Here is a 23,110-nt window from a genome sequence, read left to right as displayed (position 1 = left end):
CGCCATGCTGCGTGCAGGCAGCCGCGTGTGCCGGTGGAGGCCGCGCCGCGAGGGAGCGCCGGGTCTGTGGCGGTGCCTGTGCCCGTGCCCGTGCCCGCTGTGCCCGCGGCTGCACTGCCCGCCGGCCCCTCCTCGCCTCCCCCTGCTACCCAGAGGCTCGGCAGCCCCCGCCGGCGATGTCTGGGGCGCGGGAGAAGAAGCGGGCCAAGAAGATGAGGAACCAGCCGGCCAGCGTGACGCTTCCCGCGGAGCCGGGGCCCTTCGCCGGCGGCGGGAGCAGAGCCTGCCCTCCCCCAGGTATGGCTGGCCGGGTCTCCCCGTCCCCTCAGCCCTGGTGTGCCCGCCGTGGGAGTACCCAGGGCTTCGTCCCCTGTTGTAGACTCCTTTAGTCCTGGTGCTGCCATAAATCCCGTTAGTACGGGATTCATGTTAGTATGGGAGAATCCTGGAGTCTCCCTCTCTGGAGTAATTCCAAATCCACCAGGGCGCGTTCCTGTGTGTCCCGCTTTAGGTGACCCTGCTTTGGCTGAGGTGGGAGGTTGGACCGGATGATCTCCAGAGGTCCCTTCCGACCCTGACAAATCTGGGAATATGCGCTTCTCTGTATCATTCATTAGATTACACAACAAATCCTTGTGGTTCCTAGTCTTAAAATGAATTTGGATGTTATGTTCCATCCAGCGGCCCCCCTCTTTTTCTGTCAGACCTCGGAGCTGCAGAAGGGACTAGTTTAGCCTTCTGGTGCTGTGATAAATGCTCTGGTTTTCCCTCAGATCAGCGTGCCCGACCAGTTTGCCTCTTGGGGCTTGTGGCTCCTGTATCTATGGAAGGGTATTGATAGGAGGCAGCAGGGCCTGTCCCTGAAGTGGCAGTGTCTCTGAGTCATTGCTGGAGCATTTTGTTCACAGGTAACCTTTGTAGCTGAAGACTGAAGAATCCTGCCAGCTTGTGTGCCACATGCTTTTTTCGTCTGTGTTTTGACATGCATCCTGTATGCTTCAATTGGACCTCAGTTTCCACCCCACATCCTCCCATTTAGATATTTTGTTACATATAAACACCACACATGAAAGGGCTTGTTACTGTGAGACCTTCAAAAGATGACAAATTGCATCTTTGTGGTTGAACAAAAAAAATACTCAAGTGTCACAGTGTATTTAGGTGACTGAAGAGCTCCTAAGCAGACAGAATGACATTGCAAATTATGCTCAGTCATGCCTGAATATTTTGGAATATCATTACAGCAGTACTGCCAGATTAAACACATTTTTCTAACTTTATTTGTAGCAGGGAACTTCTAAGATTACGTGGTTATGTTTTTCTATTAAATAGAGTGGATTTTCATCCATGTAACATTCTTTGGTAGTGTTACTATCTCAGTTTTACAGGGCTATTTTGTAGAAAGAGGAAAGAAAAATTCTAAATAGGAGTTATAAAACTATGAATATCCATAGAAGCTGAAATAATTTAAATTTTATTTAGGTGTTAAGTCATTTACTGCTTTTTGAAACACTCTTCCATATTCTGATTAAAATTTTTAGTTCCTCTATGGAGAGGGTGTGTTTGTGATATGAGATATTTTTGGGCTGTAAGCCTACACAGATTTGCTGTCTGAGGCAGCTTCCATCCCTCTTTCCTAACTATTTCCTTCTCACCTTCACCTCAGTGCCTGGACAGTGCTTCTCTCAGCCACGTGGAAAAACTAGGTAAAGGAGTTGTTCTGCATAAAAGCTGATACCCGTTTTCCACACTAAATTAATTTTTTAGCTGTACTGCTGCAGTTCTGCTTGATTTGTGGTTGCAGCAGCCTGTAACAGCATTGCTACTGAACATAAAACTTCAGCTTCTTGCTTTTTTGAAATGGAAAAAGGAGGTTCTTTGCTGTTTTTAATTCACATAAATTGATGCTGCTGGAGGTGAATCTGCTCCTGGCTGTTCTTCATGCCAATGGTAGCATTTTTGGGATGAAAGGACAGGCTTATCTCACCCCATTTCTCTGCACATACAGATTGATTTTTCACTAGAGAAGTCCCTGAACTATATGGCCCCATGTTCTCTCAAGCACTCATCTTGATGAAGTGGGTGGGGTGATGGGAATGGCTGTCTGGGCCCTTTTTAGTTAGGTTGTCCAGCTTGAACAGCCTGAGAATCAAGCTATACTAGAAATCCTAAGCAAGACTTAACTGACTATAAAGTAATCTAAACTAATATATAGTATTAGTTAGGCTGAATATACACTAATCACTGAATATGGACTTCAAGACCCTCTTCAACTTTAAGTACTGCTAAGCACTCTTGATATATAGTGTCAGAGAAGACTACATTTACTTACAGGAACAAAGGTCAAGGGGGAAGATGAAAAAATAACTCCTGGTTTGTACTAAATCTCTAACTAGACAATAATAAAAATCACTACTGATGTTGCATGGACCAAGTCAGGCTCTTGGAAGCAAAGTCTGGATTGGGTACCATTTTCAGAATAGGCAAAAGTTACTTAATCTACTGCAGGCTTGCTGCAGGACAGTGTAAAATTCTTATTTATTCCTATAAGAAAGAACTTTTTTTGATTTCTGATGGCTTTTTCAGTTATGTATATTCAGTATAATAGGAGGAATCTGCGCTGCGGTTTTATGAGGAAAGACTGTAGGGTTATCGGTTACTCATACTACTTTGCATTTCTCTTAACCTCTTTTCATCTCTAAACCTTCCAGGAGATGTTTGTTCTGAGCAGCAGCATCAGCAGCAGAAATTCTCAAATCAGTCAGATGGGTCTTCTTACAGGAAAGACGAATATTTTTCAGAAGGGCAAAGTAGAGGAGAGAGAGCTAGAGGAAGAGGAGAATGGCAAGGAGGATGCCAGAGCGTTTCTGAGGAAATGCCAAAATACATAACGGGTTTGTATATATGAGAAGGTCGTAATTTTATGTCCAAGACAATTTTTGCTGGTGATTAAGTTTGCTGTGTGTCTTTGTTTTTGTTCAAGAGCAAAAATTAGAACTGATTCTATATTCTTCTGTTTTTCCTGATTTTCTCTAAAACACAGAAGTAGTTGTGGACTGGAGTGAATGACCAGCTGTTGTTCAATGGGTCCTTTTGGACTTCTGAGTTGAAAAGTTACACCTGCTTGTAGTGAGGGATATGCATTTTGGTTTCTGTTTGCCAGCAAAATGAGTACCGACAGTCATCTGCTTTTAATGTAGCCAGTGAGAGTGATTTTACCCATGATGTAAGTTAAAGACAGCTTTTTGTCTCATACAACATTTATTTAGGAGAGCAGATTAGCTTTGCAAAATGTGGCAGTGCTCTGATAGTGGATAGACCTTCATAAGCTTAAAACAAGACCAAGATCTGGATTTTTACTTGATATGTAATGTCTGTAAAGTGATTACTTTTTCCTTTTTTTTTTCCATGCTGAAGTTCTTTTCATCTTTCTGAATACGATCTGAAAAGATTTTTATTCTAATTTAACAAAGAACTGTTTCATGCAAATAGGACTTCATATACCATGGCTTTCGGATTCATTCATGTGTAAATATTAGTTTGAACATATCTGCAAGCTTCAGGATATCTAAAGAACTGAAATTTCTTCAGTAATAATGTGTAGTACTTCTACGTTAAGAAGGTACTGAACTGATGTACTGGGAGTAATTCCATAATTTATGTACAGTATCCTTCTCTTTGTTTTTTGCCATTTGTCATGCTCTGATGCAGTCCTTTTCATTCTAGTGTCTACCTTTGCTCAAGCTCGTGCTGCTGAAATCAGTGCCATGTTGAAAGCAGTTTCGCAGAAGTCTTCAAACTCTCTGGTTTTCCAGACTCTACCCAGGCACATGCGAAGGCGAGCAATGAGTCACAACATCAAACGCCTACCCCGGCGGCTCCAAGAGATGGCCAGGAAAGAGGTATAAGTGCATGTTACAGTGTTTGATGTAGTGGGCATAGCTAATGCACAGTGTTCAGCTGTACATTTATTAATGTTAAGACATGTAATTATTTGCAAAACTTCCCTGGGTACCCTAAAGTTTGAGTGACATTTGGATACAAAATGCAAACACCTCAGTTTTAGGTGTTACCTCACGTAGGTCTCATTAACCACTTGGCTTTGTGATTGCTGGACATCTTGAAAATTATTAGAGTAGTGTTAAAAGGGCCCACTGCAGGAGGGTTTGTTCAGCTAGTGTGCTGGTGTCAGGTAGTCCAGGAGTCCTCAGTAAGACCTGTCTGCCTTGCACCACCACAGTTTTAGGGTGTGACCCTGCTGGCTCAAACCAGCATGATTGATGGACGGTTCCCGTGTTATAGCTCAAATGTGGGAGGTACACTGGGGTTATTGGCAGGCTGCATGCAGCTTGAGACTTACTTATTGACTATTCCTAGTAGCTCATGAAACTCATTTTGTGTCAGTATTTCAACATTTAGTCAGAAAGTGCCTATGGAGTTACTTGCTCCTTACCCCTTGTGGCCTTTGTGTATGTTTAAAAAAAAAAAAAAGTCAAAAATTGGTTTAGCAGGATTTTATTGGGAAATAATCTTTCTGATGTTTCACATTGATCACTTTATCATCTCTAGAGACTTTTTAAAGTGATCAAGTTTGCTTGGCAAATTTTCTGTGTATTAAGGTTGACTGATAATCACATTTATTGCATTCTTTTTTTCCCTTGCATTGTTTTTCTTAAGTTCTTTGAGACCTTATCGCTTCATCTTCAGTTCCTGAAGATAATTGTTAATGGTTCATAAATTACTTTGGGTACTTCCCTTGCATACACCAACTGCATGTTTCTTAGGGTTTGTTTTATTGGGTCTTCAAAACCCATAATTCTTATTTTACTGTCTTGGTTAGCATTCTTTTTGCTTTGTCAGTCATGACAAGAGATGCAGTTTGGCCTGTTTTCTGAGAACTGAAGGAAGAAGGTGTGGGCTATTTTGCATAATTAGTTATGTGCTCTATCCTTGTTAAATCTAGATTTCTGTAATGTCTTATGTTCTTTTGTGTCCTGCTTTTTTAACTCCTTTCATGTGACAGCTTGTCTAACTTCTCTGTACATGCTCACACTCTCCCATCCTTGTCTCCACTCCATGTATAACTCCTGGATATTTGAGATAATTTAATTAGCCCTGGTGCAGCTGTATTTCTTCTGTATTTTCTGTCTTCAGGTCTTTTGGTGTAGTTTGTGTGATTGCACAGGCTGTTTTATTTCATGCTTTTCTACAGCTTGTCATATCTCCATTATTTGCTTTTGTAAAGGTTCTGTCTATTACTTTGCAGTGTTTGAGGTCTGCATCTTCAAAGTTATCTGTTTCAATTCTACTGCATTTTCTTCATTTGTCTGAGATCCTTCACCTTGACCGTTTTCATCTAAACGTTTACCCAGACCATCTCTTTATCTCTTCAAAAAGCTTAAATATGTATGTTTTTCACCTACAGTACCACATCCATTTTTCTCTAACTGCCTTTCTGAACCAGTCCCCTACCATTGATCCAGTGGCTTGTATTACCTTCTCTGAGGTGGAATGATGGGTCTGATAGGGAAGATATTTTCTTTTTTTTCCCAATTTTTGTGGGTTGCTTCAGTGTTTTCAGTGTTCTTGGAACCAGCCTTCTAGGATTCTCCTTCCTTTGCTATTCTTATAACCAGTGGTCTGTTGTCAACTGTTTCTTGGTGAGTTTACAAAGGATATCCTAAGAATCTTTTTGTATCTTACAGTCCCTATTTCTTTCTACCACTTCTCTTCACAAGAAGACAAATCAAATGCTAGATTGAGTCAAGCCTTCCTCTCCAGCCCTGCATTCACCCATAATAATTCAGACATTGACTGGGTCTGGTTATCAAAAATTTGGCCAAGATATCACCATAGTTCTCTCTTGCCTGCTTCTATGTACTGTAGAACCCTTAGGGTCCTACCTGACATTCTGAGAGTCCGTACTGCTTCTGTAGGAGCTCAAATCTCCAGGTGATTTTATTGTCACATGAATTTGTTCATGTGAATATACTGATGTGTGGCAGAAACTTAGACAGGAAGTAGCAGATCTTACTGTTCCCTGTTAACTTTCTGAACGTGTGGGGATTTTGTGTTATGTACGGGTTTCAGTCAAACCTTGATGCACTTCTATGGATGTCGCTTGTGTAGAATGTTTCAAAGTGTTAGTTACCCTCGAGAATTGTCCAACATCAGAATAAAATATAACCTAATGTTAGTGCTTCCTGTATCATTATATTTCAGCCTTTTTCTTTTCAGAAGTTTGTTCTCAAGATTTACTTCCACATCTTCTCTTTTAAAAAACAGGCAGAGAAAGCTGTGCATCAGAAAAAAGAACAGTCAAAGACTAAATGCCGCAAAGCCAGAAGGCGCCACATAAATTTGGTGGCAGAGTTTAATCGTAGACAAAGAAAGAATATTTGGCTGGAAACACACGTTTGGCATGCAAAGAGATTTCACATGGTAAAGAAATGGGGATACTGTTTAGGAAACAGCCCTACAGAGAAGAGCTACAGGGCTTGTTACCGAGCCATGACAAAACATTGCCTTCTTCAGGTACAGCGTTTTACACCTGTTTTTTTTGTTATTTTGCCAAGGTGAAGTAATCAGCTCTTCATTTATGATTAATATTTCTGTCTCTTTGAAGTATTGTTGCGTCAGCTGTTAAAAAAACTGCTAAATATGAAATAAAAGATTTTATAATTGTAATTAAAGGTGATGAGTATCAGAGAGAACAAGATGAATCTTTAAAAGACTCTTATGGTAACTATGACTGAAAAACTACATTTTCAGTCTTCTCAAGATCCAAGAGGTTAGGTGCAACCCTGTATCATCTTCCTAAGCAGGATGCTATTGAAGAGAGACACTTTCCTCCATGTCCTTTTAGGTCTGTTGGTTTGAAAGGCAGGTTGGCCCTCAAATGAGAAATACCTGTCAGCTCTTATAACTAACAATTTTGACTTAAAAAGGAGGAGTCATTTTTCCTTTCTCTCTGACAAATTTAGGGGAATGGAAAGTTAATACTTCAGTGTAAATTGTGAAGCCCTGTCTGGTCCTTTCTTAACAGACTCACTTTCAAGAGTTATTCTCACTTTAACACTGTCTTCTTGTTTCAGGATTTATCGTATTATTGTTGCCTGGAGTTGACTGGTAAAGAGAATGAACTTCTGAAGCAACTTGGTCGAATGTGCAGCATTGACACAGGTAAAATTTATGTAATTCAAAAGAAAGATTCTGAATACACTAAAGGATGACCTGTCACTTTCCTTTTTTTATAATGTACCAGTCTCAGTAACAAAGTTGATACTGAGTTGTGATTTTGGGTGGAAAACATAATTAAAATGTATCATACTAGGACTAGACATTCTAGTTGCTTATTAATAATCTAACTATGGTACAACATCAGCAACTCAACAACCAGACTGACTTTCAATTTTATTTTGTTTATTAAACAAGAGATTATTTTGTTTTTCAGTAAGTGTCATCTCTTTTAGGATTAACATTTCAAGAAGCTAGTTGTCTGTCTGGAAGATTTGAGGGTTCCCTGTATCTCTACCGAGCAGATCGCTATCCTGAGGACATGCTTGGTCCTGTTACATTTTTTTGGAGACCCAGAGATGGGTCTGAACACAGACAGTTGTGGATATGGGTGCATCCAGCTCTAAAGCAGGTGGGTTTTTTTATATAGTTGAACTCCTATTTCTTTATGCATTGCACGGTATTAATGCTTAAGATGTCATTTGAAAAGTATGGAAGAGTTGGATATAATATATGACTTTAGGAACTAAATGTTGGAAAACTGTTTCCACTGTAACAATATTCATGTTCTGCAGCTTGTTTTTATACATGTGGTACAGAAGGTAGGTGCTGCTGAGGTGTTTAGTGTTTGAGCTTGTTAAAAATTTTGTAGAGTCACTTGCTTCAGGATACATGTGCAGTGTGATGTTGCTTGATTCACATCCTTTCCATTGCCCAACAGGCTAAGGTTAATATCACCACAGGTAATCATAACCTGATACTTAGCTATCAAGTTTTAAAAAAATTTTAAAAAGTAAAATGTTGTGCACCAGCAATTTTTCTTATGTTAATTTGCATGAGAACAAATTCTTAGTAACATTCAATGTTATTTTCAGCTTTTGTTAACAAGCCCTTAAATTCAGCAGAATTAAGTTTATTCCTTTAAATCCAAATAGGAAAACTGAATAATAGAGTGTAATTTTTTTAAAGTATACTTAAGTTTTGCAGTACACTGCATATCATCCTAATCCAAACTTTGTTTTTCTTAAGGACATATTGAGGGAGTTAAAAGCAATTTTTCAGTGTTCAGAGCCTGAAGAAATCTGTATTACTGAGCCTGTTACAACATCAGTTCAAGAGGAAAAACAAATGGAGGTTGTTATGTGCCCTGGCAAGAAAAGAAAGAAAGAGGATAAAGAAGGAGAAAAAGTTGTGCCAGTGAAAAAAATAATTGGTGACGGCACTAGAGATCCATTCCAGTCCTACTCTTGGATCTCACAGACTACTGGTATTGCAATCAGGTTTGTTCATAGTAGAGTCAGAAACTGTGGCCTATAACCACATACCATAGCTGAATTCTGGCTTAATGGTATACTGGGGAAAAAGAGTGTGTGTTGTACCTTAACTGAAATTTTTCTCTTTCAGTGACAGAAGCATGGAGATTCTCAGATACCGGCTGATTGGCCCATTATCACACTCGGTCCTTACAGAGACCCTGAAAGCTGCTTCTGTCCAAACAGTAAGGAAATTGGCAGTTTGGATCTTAGTGTAATTTTGGTAATGTTCCTAGCATGTGCAAGCTTGTTTTGGCTAGAAATAACCGTAAATTATCTAGCCTTGCTTATTATGAAGGCTAACCTGTGTATTACTCTGTTAGCTTCTCTGCATTGGGTCTCTTGATCAATGCTGATCTCAGGAAGAACTCATATCTGGATTTTAAGTGGGGGTAGAAAGAAAATAAAACCAATGGTGCTGCTGAGCAGGCTGTGTTGTTTCTGCTGTAGTGATGTATTCTGCGGAGAGGTCCAGAATAATTCATGTTCTCTTCGACAAACCCTAGACCATTTTCTCAAGCAATGAGCTAGAGCACTAGAACTGAAGGGCAAACTTTTTTGTGTTTTCAATCAAATATTCAGTTTCTCCAGGATTTGGGAGTTTTGTGTGCCTCTTGGCACATAGTATCACTGTGGATTTAATGGTTGGTGGGGTGTTTTTGTCTCTTGCAGTAAAAATGATGGGGGCCATGAAATTTCTGACTTTCTGTAAGAAATAATGACAGAATTAGGAAGTATTGTGCTTTGTTTATTTTTGGAACATGGGCTAAATTGAACAGCTTATTAGGGATTAGTGTAAAGTATAGGACTACACTGCATCAGGAAAAAATTATTTTGGTTTAAAACATGAAGGGAGAGAAAGCGACTGTAGTGGTTGAGGCAAACTGAGAATGAACTCATACTGATAGAAAGTAATAAATAACCGTTTGAGTTTAATTAGATGTGTTGTTTTCCAGGACATGGCAGATTCAGAGACAGAACGCAATAACTGGTGGGTAGAAAACTGCAAGGACTCTGAAAAAGTATCTCTTCATCAATGTCAAAGTGCTATCTTTGAGCTTCTGGAAGGTATTTGGGCATGTGGGTGCTATGGGAGGAAAGGGAAACTCTTAAAATCTCGTGGTCGGAATTGGCATGTTAATGAGTTGACTTCAGTGTGGACATGCTTATTTTTTGCATGATCAAGAGAGTGATGCCTTTGAGAATGTACTTAGGTAATTACCATGGCAGGACAAAGAATTGAGAAATGTTACATCGGAGTTTTTAAGGGAATTTAAATCATCTGTGTACTCCAAACTCTTAATAGATAAACTGAATCTTTTTTGTTATCTTCCTGAACTTAGATTTGAGATTGCTGATGGGATATACAGTCTGATGTACACTCTCATCCTCTCCCCCCATACGCTCAAATTAAGACAATAAGTTGTACAATACCTCCCCAGATAAAATGGTAGTCTTCTACTCAAAGTGAAAGTATTATACCTTGCTTTACAAATGTTTGCTTCTAATTAACAGATGTATATTTGGCTGAATTGCAAAGTATCATAAAGTTAACAACATCTCTTCGCTTTCTAGCACTGAAGTAGGTAAGGAACTGGCTTTGGTAGATCTCACACTGTGCTCGCTGTCTATCCAATGTGAGGCAGTTAAGTAGAGATAAGGTAAAACTTTTACAAAACATTTTTAAATTTCCTTTCTCTGGAAAACAAGTATAAAACAAAGGTTGCTGGTTCTTCGATACGTGCCAAATGCAAAGGATGAATTGAGTCGGTGAGCATGACCTCACTTCTATGCTTGAAACTAAATGCAAACTAAGTCTTGCGTTGCTGTTGTTGATTTCTTGGTCTTGGACATTTAACAAGCATTGGTGAGTTTTCAAAGCATTAAATAGAGTACTCTGGATTGCTTTGCTGGCTTAGTGGTGTCACATCCCTTCAGTAAAAAAATGCACAAAAAAAGATCACAATTGGTGCTTTCATGGCATTGTTCATCTGTGTGTTTTAAAGGGATAAGTTCACCATCAGAAATGCCACCAGGTACCATACTTGGCCTAACTGTTGGAGATCCTCGAATCAATTTGCCAAAGAAGAAGACAAAAGCCGTGCCTGACTTTGAAAAATACCAAGGTAAAATGCCTGGCTTATATTCTGCTGCTTGTGGAACTGATAAAGGGAGGAGTTTCACTTTCTCTCTACACTTCTTTTCATTTACTGTCATCATTTATAGATTATCTCTTGCTGTTTTCCTCTAGCTTTTGATTTTCAGAATGTTTCCTTACCCTTTCCACAGCCCCTGGCAGAACAGAAACAGCTTGAAAGTTGCATAGGTTTTAGAACAGGAGTTGTGAGGGAGGGACATGCACCAAAGCTGGTCTTGTGCTCAGTGGAAGCCTCTGTCTGACCATACAGATGATCCAGGTTCGAATCCTGGCAAGGCCATCCAGGTGCTAAAAGCTGCTTAGTAAGTTTTTGTTTGCTGTTTAGTCTTCCTGATGCTGTTTATCTCTCCAAAAAGATATCTGCTATTCTGGTTTATAGTCCTACAGTGATGAAGGTTCTAATTCCATTGGGAAAAAATATTACCATTGCAGGATTAGTATTTCAGATGGCCAGGATGCTGGTTATGCTAAAAAATGAAAGATGCAAGCAAGACTTCTGAAATTTTTATTTCAGTGCAAAATTCAAGTTCAGCTAAATGTGAATGTTCTTGAAAAATGTGCAAGAGTATATACAGTGGGGTTTGTGCACAGTGCTGTGTAGGCATTCCCAATTAGGTTGAGTGGACACAGGTTGTCTGACCTAATATATGAAACATCCTAGCCAGCTAGCAAGCAGTAGCACACAGAAAAAGTTGAAAGTTCCAGAGACTTAAAAATACTTAATTTCCTTGGTGAGGTGTCTAGTGAAAGACACTAGAATAATCTAGTCTTACCCTTCACTTAAATCAGGTTGAACACCTACTTCAGTTACTGTCTTTTAGCTCTCTGCACAATTCTGTTATTTTCATTTTCTTACATCCTCCTGTTCTACACTGTGGAACAGCCTTTCTGTTAATTAGTTCTCAGCTAACTTTCTCATCATTAATGTTCCTGTTGGAAATGCTGCAGCATACATGACCTCTACTTTGGTTCCTTCCTTCTGGGAAGTAAGGTGAGCAATGTAGCACTTGTTTAAGGATACTGGTTTGAGCAGATAGAGGAGTTAGCAACTGCAAAAAGTAATTTGACTCCCTTCGTTCTGCTTCCCATGTCTGAAGATGTGTTCAAGGAGGCAAGATCAAGAGAAGGCATCTAGGTATTGGAAATGTCTAAAAGTATACCAGAGCTGTTTGTCCCTCAGGAAGGATGCCTTGGTAAAGAGGTAATGATGTAAGATAGGAAGGCAAGAGGACCTGTATGGTTTTTCCTGTGGCTAGCTAGAAATGTCCATCTTCAAGATCTTTCTACCTGGGGTTATCCTTCACTTACAAAAAATCTTCCAAACCACAAGTACTCAGAAAACTTGGTGTTGCTTTCTGGGGTTTTTTTCTGAGTATTTTTTTTTGTTTCATCATGAAATTAAATTAAAACTGCTTCTGTCCTCTCTGACCTTTATTCAGGAGAGGGAGAAGGTCCTTGTTCAGCTAGCAAGGGAAGGTAAACTGCCTAATAACTTCCAATTTGGATTCTGCTAAATGACTTAGTGTTACACATGACTAAAAAGTTTGAGTAGGCAGAAGAATGAAAGAAGACAGACAATACATCTGTCTTCCAGTAGAAAATCAAAAGGATGTCATGGTAAAGGGAGTAGAAAAGGAGAGGACAGCCCTACATTGTTGTAGTTAGGGAGAGAGTAGGAGGGACTGATGGTTTAGCAGGGAAAGTGGCAGCTGTTTTTTACATTTCCCACCTAAGTGACTTCGTAATGCTGTGGGGGAGGAGTTACAGAATTATTTACAAGCTCCTATTACACGTGCAGTGGGGAATCCTATGGCACGGTAGTTCATATCTCAAGACTGGGGTCTAACTGCCACTCTCCTGTTTCCCTCTGAGTATTCTTCCATATTAGTTGGAAGATCAAGTCCAACCATTAACCCGGCACTGCCAAGTCCATCACTTTGATTTATTCTTTTTTCCTGTAAGCCTCCTTGGTTGCCTGGCAGGTTTGCAGAAGTTAAAATCAGTTAAATATATGAAGGAGAACCTATTGCAGGCCACTCAGTGCAAAAGAATCACTTCTAACTGAAGAAGTTTGTAAGTCAGAAGAGGCAAGGAACTGGCAGAGTGAGGAAATGCAACACAATGTACTGATTGTTGTCGTGTACTAGTGATGTACTCTTCCCTAGGACTCTATTATTGGCCACACGTGGAATCAGATGAGTGTAATACCCAGCAAGAATTTCATCAAAAGCAATGTATTCCTGAGGATTATTCTAGTTTGACTTAGCATTTTCATTAGCATTTTTCCAATCTATTCTGTCCCCTCATTCTACTGCTTCTTTTGCCAGGAGTAACCCGGGAATGGAGACTGTCCTCCTCTTCACTTTTTTGAAGGGAAATTTGTTCAACCAGAAAAGGAAGGAATTTAATCATAGCACATAGCATACATCACTACAGCAATAGTATTATCAACATTTCCACAGTAACACCCACCTAGAAAAAAGTTAAACTTCTCTAAGATCTGTAATTCCATTTCAGTGGTATTAATTTTCCCCTTCTGTAAGAAAAAAAGATCTTTTTATGAGCCTTAGAACTACATAAACCCTCAGAGCCTTGGTTGTGTTGTAGCCTTACTCAGATGTGGTAGTATTTTAAGCTGATCTCAATTTAAAAAATGTTAATAGTCATTCATTTGCATTAATGACATGTCATTTTGGTTGAGCAAAAAAAGGGAACCATTTCTGTATTCCACACTTTTTTCCCCCTTTTGCTTCCCAGACACTCAAGTGCTATTAGGATTGGTATTAGTAAGATTGAAATGCCACTGCTTGCTTATGGTAGCAGATTCTGTATGTAATTTAGCCTTTCTTTTTCTTCAGTGTCATATAAAAGCTAACTGATTTTATTAGTCTTTACTAATTTGCATTTGTTTGTCAAGTGTGTTTAAGTAAGTTACAGCCATCATCTTTGCTCATGGATTGTCATACCTGCACTCTGTAAAATTGCTACATATCTGCCCATATTGCTTTTTTTTGCCAAAATGCTGTTCTAAGTTATGCCTGAGTAGTTTTTCCCTGTGGGTGACATGCTAACAAATCAAATGTAACTTCAGTCTTTCCCAGTTACTCTCACTCTTGAATGCATATGCATGTGTGAAAGCTGGGATTTAATCAAAGCATTGTCCTCATTTCTTCAGGCTGGAGGATAAGTCATTTTTCACTGCCTTCTCAGCAGCCTTATGCCTTCTGGAGTTCAAGGCTTCCTGTAAGCAGTCAATTCTCACATGACTGCAAATTAGTGCTATTCTTTTCTCCACTTCTGACATTTTGATATATATTTACTGTGGGAGAAAGCAAATTCCATTGCCTTAAAAACCAGTCAGCATGGAGTATATTGAAGCTTTTAAATGATACATATAGATGCATGAATGAGATGCATAGAAGGAAAATACACCATGAAAGATACATGAGCTGAAGTTCCTTCTGCAGACACACAGCCTGGGTCCTTGCCAGGTTTAGGTATCTGTCCTCAGTTGTCCTGATACACACACCCCTATGTACATAGGACTCTGAAACTGCTTATTTTTGGCCTTTCTTTTTCTGCTAAAGGAGGAAGGAGAATTTTCAACTCTTAGGCCTGTCTTCTAAGACTGTTCAGATAATCAGCTATGCAAATCAGAATAACAGCTTGAAATGGAGCAAAACCTCCTTCTAGCTGCCTGTATTGTCTAAGCACCACCACTGACACCAGCAGAAGTAGCTTGTCACTGAGCTTGCTGTGCTTAGTAATGCAACTTCCTGTTTCCTATACTACCCCAACATCTTTCCCTATCATCAGCAACTTCATCAGTAGGGTTATTTCCCCAGCAATCTTAAAATGTGGACTGAAGAAACCGGGAGAGAGGTAAGAAATAAGGATTGGTGTGAGGGTTTGGGATTATGATTTGAATCACAGTATGGTTAGTAGAAAGAATAAATACTACAAGATCATTGAGGATTAAAGAGAAGAATGTACCAGGCTAGAGAAGAGTATTTTAAGGTAAGGAAGATATTGGATGTGTGATGATGATGGAGAGACTGACTTCAAAGGGCTTTCTGTAGTGGGAAAAAATATTTATGCCATTATAATATACAGTAATTGTAAAGAACTCCAAGAATATGACAAGCATAGACTGCCTGAACTGTGGTAATAAAAAGAAATGTTAAAAAAAAAGCAGAAAAAGTTACAGTGAATAATTTACAGTAGAAGGAACTAGAACATGTTTAAATAATTTAACATAAAGAGATTCTGGTGTTCACAAATGCTTTTTGTTCAGAAGATGGAAAAGGTTCATTCTTTACTTTATGTTTGCTTGTAATTATGTGCCCTAAGTCACATAATAAGAGTCAGGAAGGAATTCCCCACCACCATCACATATAGTTTTGTTGCTATCTTTTTCTTCCTTTGGGGCATTGATATTTGCTGTATCTTCAGACAAAATGTGCTTTGTTTCTAGGAGTGTTGAGCTCTCTTAGGTTCCTGATCAGGTTCCTGTCCTTAATTTTTGGTGTGAGAAGGAGTTCTTCTGGCTTAATTAGCAAGGATTTCCTTTTTAGCTGTATTGTTCTTATTTTGAAGGAATGTCACCCTAATCTGATAACTTCTTTAGCATTTTCTCTCACATAAATCTAACTTGTTAGCAAGAATACGTGGCAAGTATCAATTTGATAACACCATGAAACTGAACGAATGGTGCCATCGGTAATATTTCTTGCAAAGGATTTTGCAAATTTTAGTAATGGGGACATCTTAAAGAGTATGGATTTTAAATAAACAGTTATTGCAGTTATGTTTGACAGTGCCTGTTGTATTGTTATTACCACTGAATAGTCCCTGCCTTCTGTGCTTCGAGTCTTCGTCAACGTTACCTGGAAAGATTAGTGGAACCATTTTTAAAAGACTTAAGTAATTTTAAAAAACAACTGAACCCTGACATGTTCTGTTCCTGTAATGTGTAAGACCTTGTAGATGACAAAATGAGGAGCAGTCACTCAAAAGTTTTAATCACAGAACTATTAATAGGTTCATTGGATTATTTATGGATAAGCATTATTTTACTTAAAATATGGATCAACATGCATTACATACTGTACACTGAAGGCTTTTAATCCACAGATCACTAAAGGTAGGTATACACTTTCTTTGCTTTGCTTAGATTGCAAACCAGAAGAAGAGAGAGGGTATTTAATATTTCAACAATCGGTTTTAAAGCTAGAAGTGTTATTTATCTTCTGTAATGTACACAACTTTGATTTGTGCAGACATAAGGAAGAATAGTCCCTTCCTTGAAGTGCACTCTGAAAAGATCCAGAGAGGAAAGCTAGTGCTAAATAAGTAGTTGCATGCTAGTCATTTCCATACAAGTATTTCCTGTATGTACCTTTCTGAAAGGTAATACTCACTTTTCTTACAAGTTTACTTAGGCAGACTTATTTCAGGCTTTGTAATGTTCTTCTTCCTGATTTTCACCAAACCTGTTGAGTTTCACACCCCGCCTAAAAGGTCAAATTCCAGAACGTTAAAGTTGGCATGTAAAGATCTAATTTAGATTGCCAAAGGTGATGTTATTTGTAATAAGAAATACGTGTAAAAAAATGCCAGGTTAGTTCTTCTAACAGTTTATTTCATACTTGGAAAAACATGATAGGAACCTACTCCAGAAGCAATGATGCTTGTTAAGCTTTTAATAGTCTTTCCTTGGTTGTCTGCTACTTATGATAGTGGAATGATTTTGGAAATTTGATACTTAAGCCACAAAAATTGTTTGAATTTTCTTTAAAGGTTCTCTTCTTTTCTAGATAATGATAAAGTTAGGCAGCTGTACCTGGAGGGTGTACCCGTAGACTGTGCTCACAGCTTTATCTGGGACCAGGACATCTGTAAGAACGTCACTGAAAATAAAATCTCAGAGCAGGTAACTAAGTAGGTGGATTGCCACAGAGGAAATGGCTAATGGTCCATAGAGTCTATAGAAAGAGGCTCTTGAGACTTATATAAATCCAAGGTCGATCAGGAGTTTCCTAATGTCAGAGTATCCAGTTGCTGACTTGAAGTGATTTTTTGTAGCCTTTGTATAATGTTCTTGCACAACCATTGTTCACAATTTTGGTTAAAAGAAAGCCTTATTGCATTGTCTACAGGACTAAATAGTTGTAGGTTTATTTATCAGAAGAATTTGAACTTGGATTTTCCTACATCACCTTGTCTCAAGTGCAGTGGATAAGAGGGATAAGTGGCACAGAGAGGCTCTGGCCTTTCACTCGTAGCCAGGATTATTCTCCTGATGAAAGAACCGTGGAAGCTGGAAGGAAATAAATCCTCTGGTTCTGAAGTGCAGGACACTATGCTGTAGGCATTCTGGGCAATAACCTGTGATTTGTAGAGAGCTTTAAATTTGCTGTTGCTGGTTTGAAATCTGTCTTGACATTTTCATTGACAATGGAGGAGCAGCCCATAAAGTTCATGAGTGAATTGCACTTTATGTGGTGGTTCAGTCACAAGAGGTGATAAATTTTCAGCACTATTGTAATCAGAAAGAGTAAACACTTGTATGGCAGAAAGATCTGTATAAATATTCTCTTTACGAAAATTAGATTTGTGCTCTTTCAAACGGGCTGACATAGTGTAAAAAAAGCAGAGTACTTGGAAAATATTGCATTAGCACATGACAGTTATCAGCACAGTCTTTTTGTGGATGACAGTGTTTTTCATGCTGTCATGAAATTTGATGTTTACCTTATAAAACAGAGGGAGTCTGATGGTCTGGTTTTTATAAATATATTCTTAATGTGGTACAATGGAATATAACAACTGGTGATTGACAAAGCCTTGGTGCCAGCATTCTTTATGTGAAACTGTTTCATGACCAAATGTTCTTCCCATCTCTTTGGATGTAGTTCAGATTTGCTCTGTGTATTGACAAACTGTCTGAAAGCACCTGTTCAGTCTAGTCTTGTGCACAAATCTATAATACGAAGTTGCATTATTTGTTTTTCCTCCTTCATCTGTGTTGTACATTGTTTTTTCCCTGAGTTTCAGTACCTGCTCATCCATCAAGGACTACAGAAGTAAAAAGAGGGGAAAGAGGGTGTTTAATACTCTTCTAAAATAATTTTTCATACCCTGGTAAAATTCTGTTAAAATATGTAGTGTATTACTATCATATGTTTTCTAACTGTAAGCTCAGTTCTTCTCTGTATCTTGGAAGAGTATGGGAAAGAGGGAAAAAGAATGGTTACTAACTTCTGGGAAATGTCTCCTTCTCAGGATTTAAACCATATGAGAGCTCAGTTACTGGTACCTGGATCACACCTTGATTTGGGTCCTTGTGAATCTAAGATTCCCATACTGTTGGTGCAGCAGCCAGGGAAAATGGCTGGAGAAGATCGACCAGGATGGGGGAGTGGCTGGGATATCTATCTCCCAAAGGGCTGGGGCATGGCTTTCTGGATTCCTTTTGTAAGTGACTTTGATGCCAAATTGCAAGTAAATATGACAAATAATTTGGTTTAGATTAATTGATTTTAGAGAGTATACTTCACATTGTATAACCAATTCACAATTACAGGATCAAAACCCCAATATAAAAGAGCATGTATGAACTGGTTGATGGCTGAAGCTTGGCCTTGAAACCTTAAAAATAAAAAATAGCTTTCCATATCTTCTGTTGGGTGCTATGCCCATGTAGCATCTAAAAGCAGCAAATCAGTGGGGAGTCAGCAGAGGAAGCTGAAGCTGTAGGTCCCTGGTTTTGTGTTTCTGCAGGGATATGCCTCTAAAGAGAAATGGTTTGGTGCCTGCTGCCAATCTATTTCCAGCTTGGCTATCTCCACCTCTGTCAACAAATTGGTTGCCTCTGATTTGGGAGAGAGCTTGAAACACAGAGTTTGAGTTAAGCTTCAATACTCCTTTGATGCTGTTTGGAGCATCCTGCTTTGAATGTTTAGGTGGCAGTTTTAGTATCTTTCTGCAGTTAAATTTATGCTTTTGAATGTGCAGGGGCATTAATTGCAGTGATACCTGTGTGTGGTATAGATTGGGCAGTGACTGTTGAAGTATTACAACATTCTTGGCAATGTACAGGATCAGAACCTGTGAAATTATTTTCAGTTTTGTTGATAGTTTTTCAGAATTAAATTTAAAGAGCATTGCTAACATTTTTGTTGAAATAGGCATGTAGAACTGTAGAAACCATACTTAGCTTTATTTTTTGAAAGCTAAACTGTTAGGCTTTCAATTTTCTAAGGCAGTACCTTCTGGAGCATTAATGTTTTGTTTCAGTTAGGAACTTGGAATCAGTACAAACATTGCTTTTTGGGTGTTTGGTTTTTATAACAGATATATCAAGGTGTACGTGTCGGTGGCTTGCAAGAAGCATTAATGCATTCCGAATATCAAAGAACACCTCACATTCCCAATGATTTCCCAGACTGCCAGGCAGGAAGGCAGTTTGCCAAAGAACTGGAAACGAGTCTTCTTGAAAAATTCAAACGGTAATATTAACTTAAAAATTAATTACAAGAATGACAAAAATGAATACTACTTAAAATATTCCCTTAATTATCTGTCATTGTGTTCATTTAAACTTGAACCTAATATTGGCATCTTTCACTAATGCATTAAATCTTGTATTATAAAAAGAATCCTAGGTATATTGAACTCTGCTACAGGGCATATGAATTAAAACATTCTATTCCCAGGGACATGCTCAGTTATAGGACTATAACAAGGCTGTAAAACAATAAAATAAACAAAGCTATTCCAAGTTCCCTAAGCAGCAAGTGAGGCAGGAGGTAAGAGAATGTAAAAGCAGAATACCAAAGCACATACCAAGTGTTAAAGAATAAAGTGAATTAAGAAGTACATCTCAGTGTGTACTTTTAAAATATCAGGTATTCTGAAGTTTTCCTTCCTATTCACTGCAACAAACACAAAAGTCTTAACCATGAGTATGGAGTAGCTGGAAGTGTCCTCTGCACCAGCTGACGTTGGTTCTGCTTCAAGCTAGGAGGGGAATGTAGGAGGAGTTCAGAGGAAAAGGTGGTGTTGTCAATCACAGCACACAGACATTTCCAGCGTAGCTGAAAGGATTTGGTTGTCAAAAATACAACAGTGTTTTCCAGGTTGTAACTTTAAAATTCTTGTTCAATGAGATAACAAAGGGGAATGCACAGTTAACTTTCTGCTCTAAATACTTGATTTTGAAAATAGAAAACATCATTAGACTAGCAGGAAAAAGTAGACAGCCTTTTGAAGTGCTAAGTACTGAATAAAGGCCCAGGAAAGAAATATTCTTACCTACTTACTTGATGTATTATTTAGACGTCCACCTGCAAAAAGGGCAAATTATGTCAAGCTGGGCACTCTGTCTCCTTTCATCTGTCCTTGGGGGCAGCTGACAAAGAACTGGGAAGGAAGAATGAAAGCTTCAGGAGGCTTTGTACGTCCTTCTTTGCCACAACCTGAGTGCTGCACAACTGAAGGGCATAATGATTGTGACCCCAAAGCAGAACTGGTCAGAGAAACTTCCCCTGAGACTGGTGAGGTAGAGGAGACCATGGAAATAACAAGTTCTGAAGGTGCCCTAAAGACAGAGGAATGTTACAAGCACCCAAGACCTTGGTGAGAGAGATGAAACTCAGACAAGTGACTTCATTGTTCTCAGGTATGTCAAAATGATACACACATGTTATTTCTTTATTGGGAATTATTGAATTGAGGAAAAGAAGAGCCAAGCCTTGAATATTAAGATAAGGGAATTATTTGATCCCAATACAGTGAGATTAAATAGTTTTGCGAGGATCAGAATTTACTGTTGAGTGGAAGTCCTTTGCCTTTCCCCAGCAAACTTAGTGACTAGATGAAGTAAATTCCTGAAATTATTTTAAATATAACACTCTGGAGTTTACTGTGTTCTTAAAGTTGGCATATTCTGGCTACTTCCAGGTGGATGGAGCTTTTAGATGTTCATGTTTTTGATTTTAAAACTGTTGCTGTGAAAATCGTCTTGCATTCTCTTCTGTAACACATCATCACAGGAGGTTCTTGCACTCTAAAGAAAATAAAGAATCCCCTGCATTCCAGTGCAACGCATGAGGGCAGCAACAGTGTTTGGAAAGTGCCTGAATGCAAGTCTTTAATTTTTGTGTAGTTACTAGGGAAGAAAACATTGGAAGTTCTGAACTGCATTAATGCCACTGAAGGTTTTAGAGTATTTGTGGTTTAACAAGTTTTGGGAGTTTTAAGAAGTAATGTCACCTTCCTTCTGAAGAAGACACATGAATTCCACTCCCCCATGTTTTTTTTGTGCTGAGTGATCTGAAAACCCCAAGGCTTTTATTAGTCCACTCTTACAGATATGTGGGGTGCTGGATTTCTGTTGTACTGCTTGTTAATAACTATCCATGATGTTTATTTTTGAAAATTTTTAATAGGAGCGAGAAACTACTAATGCAGTTATCAGCCTGGTGCTATCCCACTGCTGGAAAAGATCGGCGAATCCGTCTTATTTCTCGACTGGGACAGAAGGAAATGACTGAAGACGTTTTTTTGCCAATCCTGATGAGCTATCCAAGGGCTCTCGTCTGGGTCAACTTGTCACTCCTGAGAAAGGGGAACCCTGAATTACACGCCATGATTTGCATCCCAACAGAAGATGACTTGCTGCATCTAAGCAAGGACAAACTCTTCTGTGGTCCTCAAGAGCCAAAACATCGTGACATATTTAAGGACAAGGTAAAGAGACAAAAAGAGGAAAAGAAGAAGAAAAAGGGCATTCCAGATCAAGACACAGCTGAAGACCATAAAGACCTAGTTCTTGGTCTTTGGTCAGATGCTCTCCCAGATGTTACTTCGCACTGCTCCAGGACTGTCTTGGGATATGTCACTCGAGGGGATTTTTCATTGGCTGCAGGGTGTGGAGAAGCTCTGGGTTTTGTTAGCTTGACAGGGTTAATTTATATGTTATACAACCAGCCAGCAGATAAAAAAGGTCTTGTTTTGCTAAGGACTCCAGCATCTTTACAGTACAGATTTGCAAGGCTTAATATTGAGGTTTAAGTAGAATTGCAATGCAATAGAGTGCCAAAAATACCAAAGAACGCCTGTTTTTTACTCTGTGACCTTTCTAATTTGTCTCAAATTTGAGGTTATTCTGAGCCCCAACATCTCTAAGATTATAAAATAATTAAAAGGCTTTTTAGCATTATTCAAGAAAATAACTAATGCATAAACAGACCTAGTATTACTTTTGATGTCTGCATTGTTAAGGATTTCTAACAGGTCATTATCATGATCTTATTTATCTCTAAAAAAGCATATTCTTCATTTTGCTCCTCAAAGCATTGGATGCTGTAACAATATACAGAAACCCATCATTTCCATTTTAGAACCCTTTGGTCAGATGGACTGTAACTTCACAGTGCACTTCCACATGTAGCTGCATGCAATCTGATCCAGTATATATAGCAAGTGGCTTTCCTGATTCCTCGTATCTGAATATATGTGGCTGCAGTGCAGAGGAGCCAAGTAGAGAAACTTAGAACAGGAAGTTGAATGCTTAAATGAAATGCAAATAATATGTAGCCCAGCTATATAATTTTGAATTATAGCAACTGGAGCTTTTAAAATCAAAAGCATATCAGTCTGTCTCTCCAGTCTGTAAGGTAATAAGCTTTGCAGATACAAATTTCTGGTGGTGGGTCAGCATACATTTTCTGTTAATAATAGGGGATATTTTTCTTCTTTATAACATGAGAGTATTTTTGTATGGAATGTGCTAGGATTGAAAGTTTCTTGATGTTACAGTACGGTTCATGAATTGTTGTTCAGTCAAAACTTGTAAAGTATGCTGGAGGATGAAAGGAGAAAGGTGTTTGATTTGACTGGGACAGCGTGTGTAGGTTGTTGGGTTTTGGTGTTCTGTTGGGGATTTTTTAATGATAGCCTTAAGCATCTAGCCATTCTTGAGTTAAGCAGCTTGAAAAGGAATTTACAATACCCTGAAGTTTAGTAGCAACATGATACAAATATATGCCAGTTTGTAAAATTACCCTGAAATTATCATGTACAAATAAAAATGTAATCTATTTTTGAGTCAGGAGTCTATTGACTAAGCTTGATTATTAGAGAAATTAAACATGGATAAGTAATGACTTTGTCTTTCTAAGTATCAGTCTGCAAATTAATTTTCTCTCTCACAGTTTTGTTTGAAAGTCTTAGGCAAATAGATTAATGTTGGCTGGAGTTGCTGGACGAAGGAGTTAGCATGCTTTACCTTCAAAATTATTAATATTTAGGACCATTTCTGAATTAAATATAGCACACACATGGGGAAGGGGGGGGGAAACATCTCTGATTGCAAGGGAAGTATTGGAAGTGGGGCTGG

The 23,110-nt window shown here is 38.7% G+C and overlaps 1 protein-coding gene across 1 annotated transcript; it reads left to right on the top strand.

The window, feature by feature from the left end:
* Positions 1 to 75: 75 nt before the first annotated feature.
* Positions 76 to 22,816, top strand: POP1 (POP1 homolog, ribonuclease P/MRP subunit). The gene is given in 16 exon segments (XM_050316231.1): positions 76 to 297; positions 2,712 to 2,894; positions 3,727 to 3,902; positions 6,286 to 6,534; positions 7,095 to 7,182; positions 7,473 to 7,648; positions 8,266 to 8,516; positions 8,641 to 8,734; positions 9,506 to 9,617; positions 10,556 to 10,675; positions 16,524 to 16,639; positions 17,992 to 18,183; positions 19,063 to 19,217; positions 20,047 to 20,323; positions 20,325 to 20,389; positions 21,159 to 22,816. Coding segments are annotated over 16 exon segments (3,000 nt in total). The 5' UTR covers positions 76 to 176; the 3' UTR covers positions 21,784 to 22,816.
* The last annotated feature ends 294 nt before the right edge of the window (positions 22,817 to 23,110 follow it).

Source organism: Myiozetetes cayanensis, unplaced genomic scaffold (genome assembly GCF_022539395.1).
Source record: "Myiozetetes cayanensis isolate MyiCay16 unplaced genomic scaffold, myiCay2020 scf1, whole genome shotgun sequence".
Classification (NCBI taxonomy): domain Eukaryota; kingdom Metazoa; phylum Chordata; class Aves; order Passeriformes; family Tyrannidae; genus Myiozetetes; species Myiozetetes cayanensis.
This window is presented reverse-complemented; position numbering and strand designations above follow the sequence as displayed.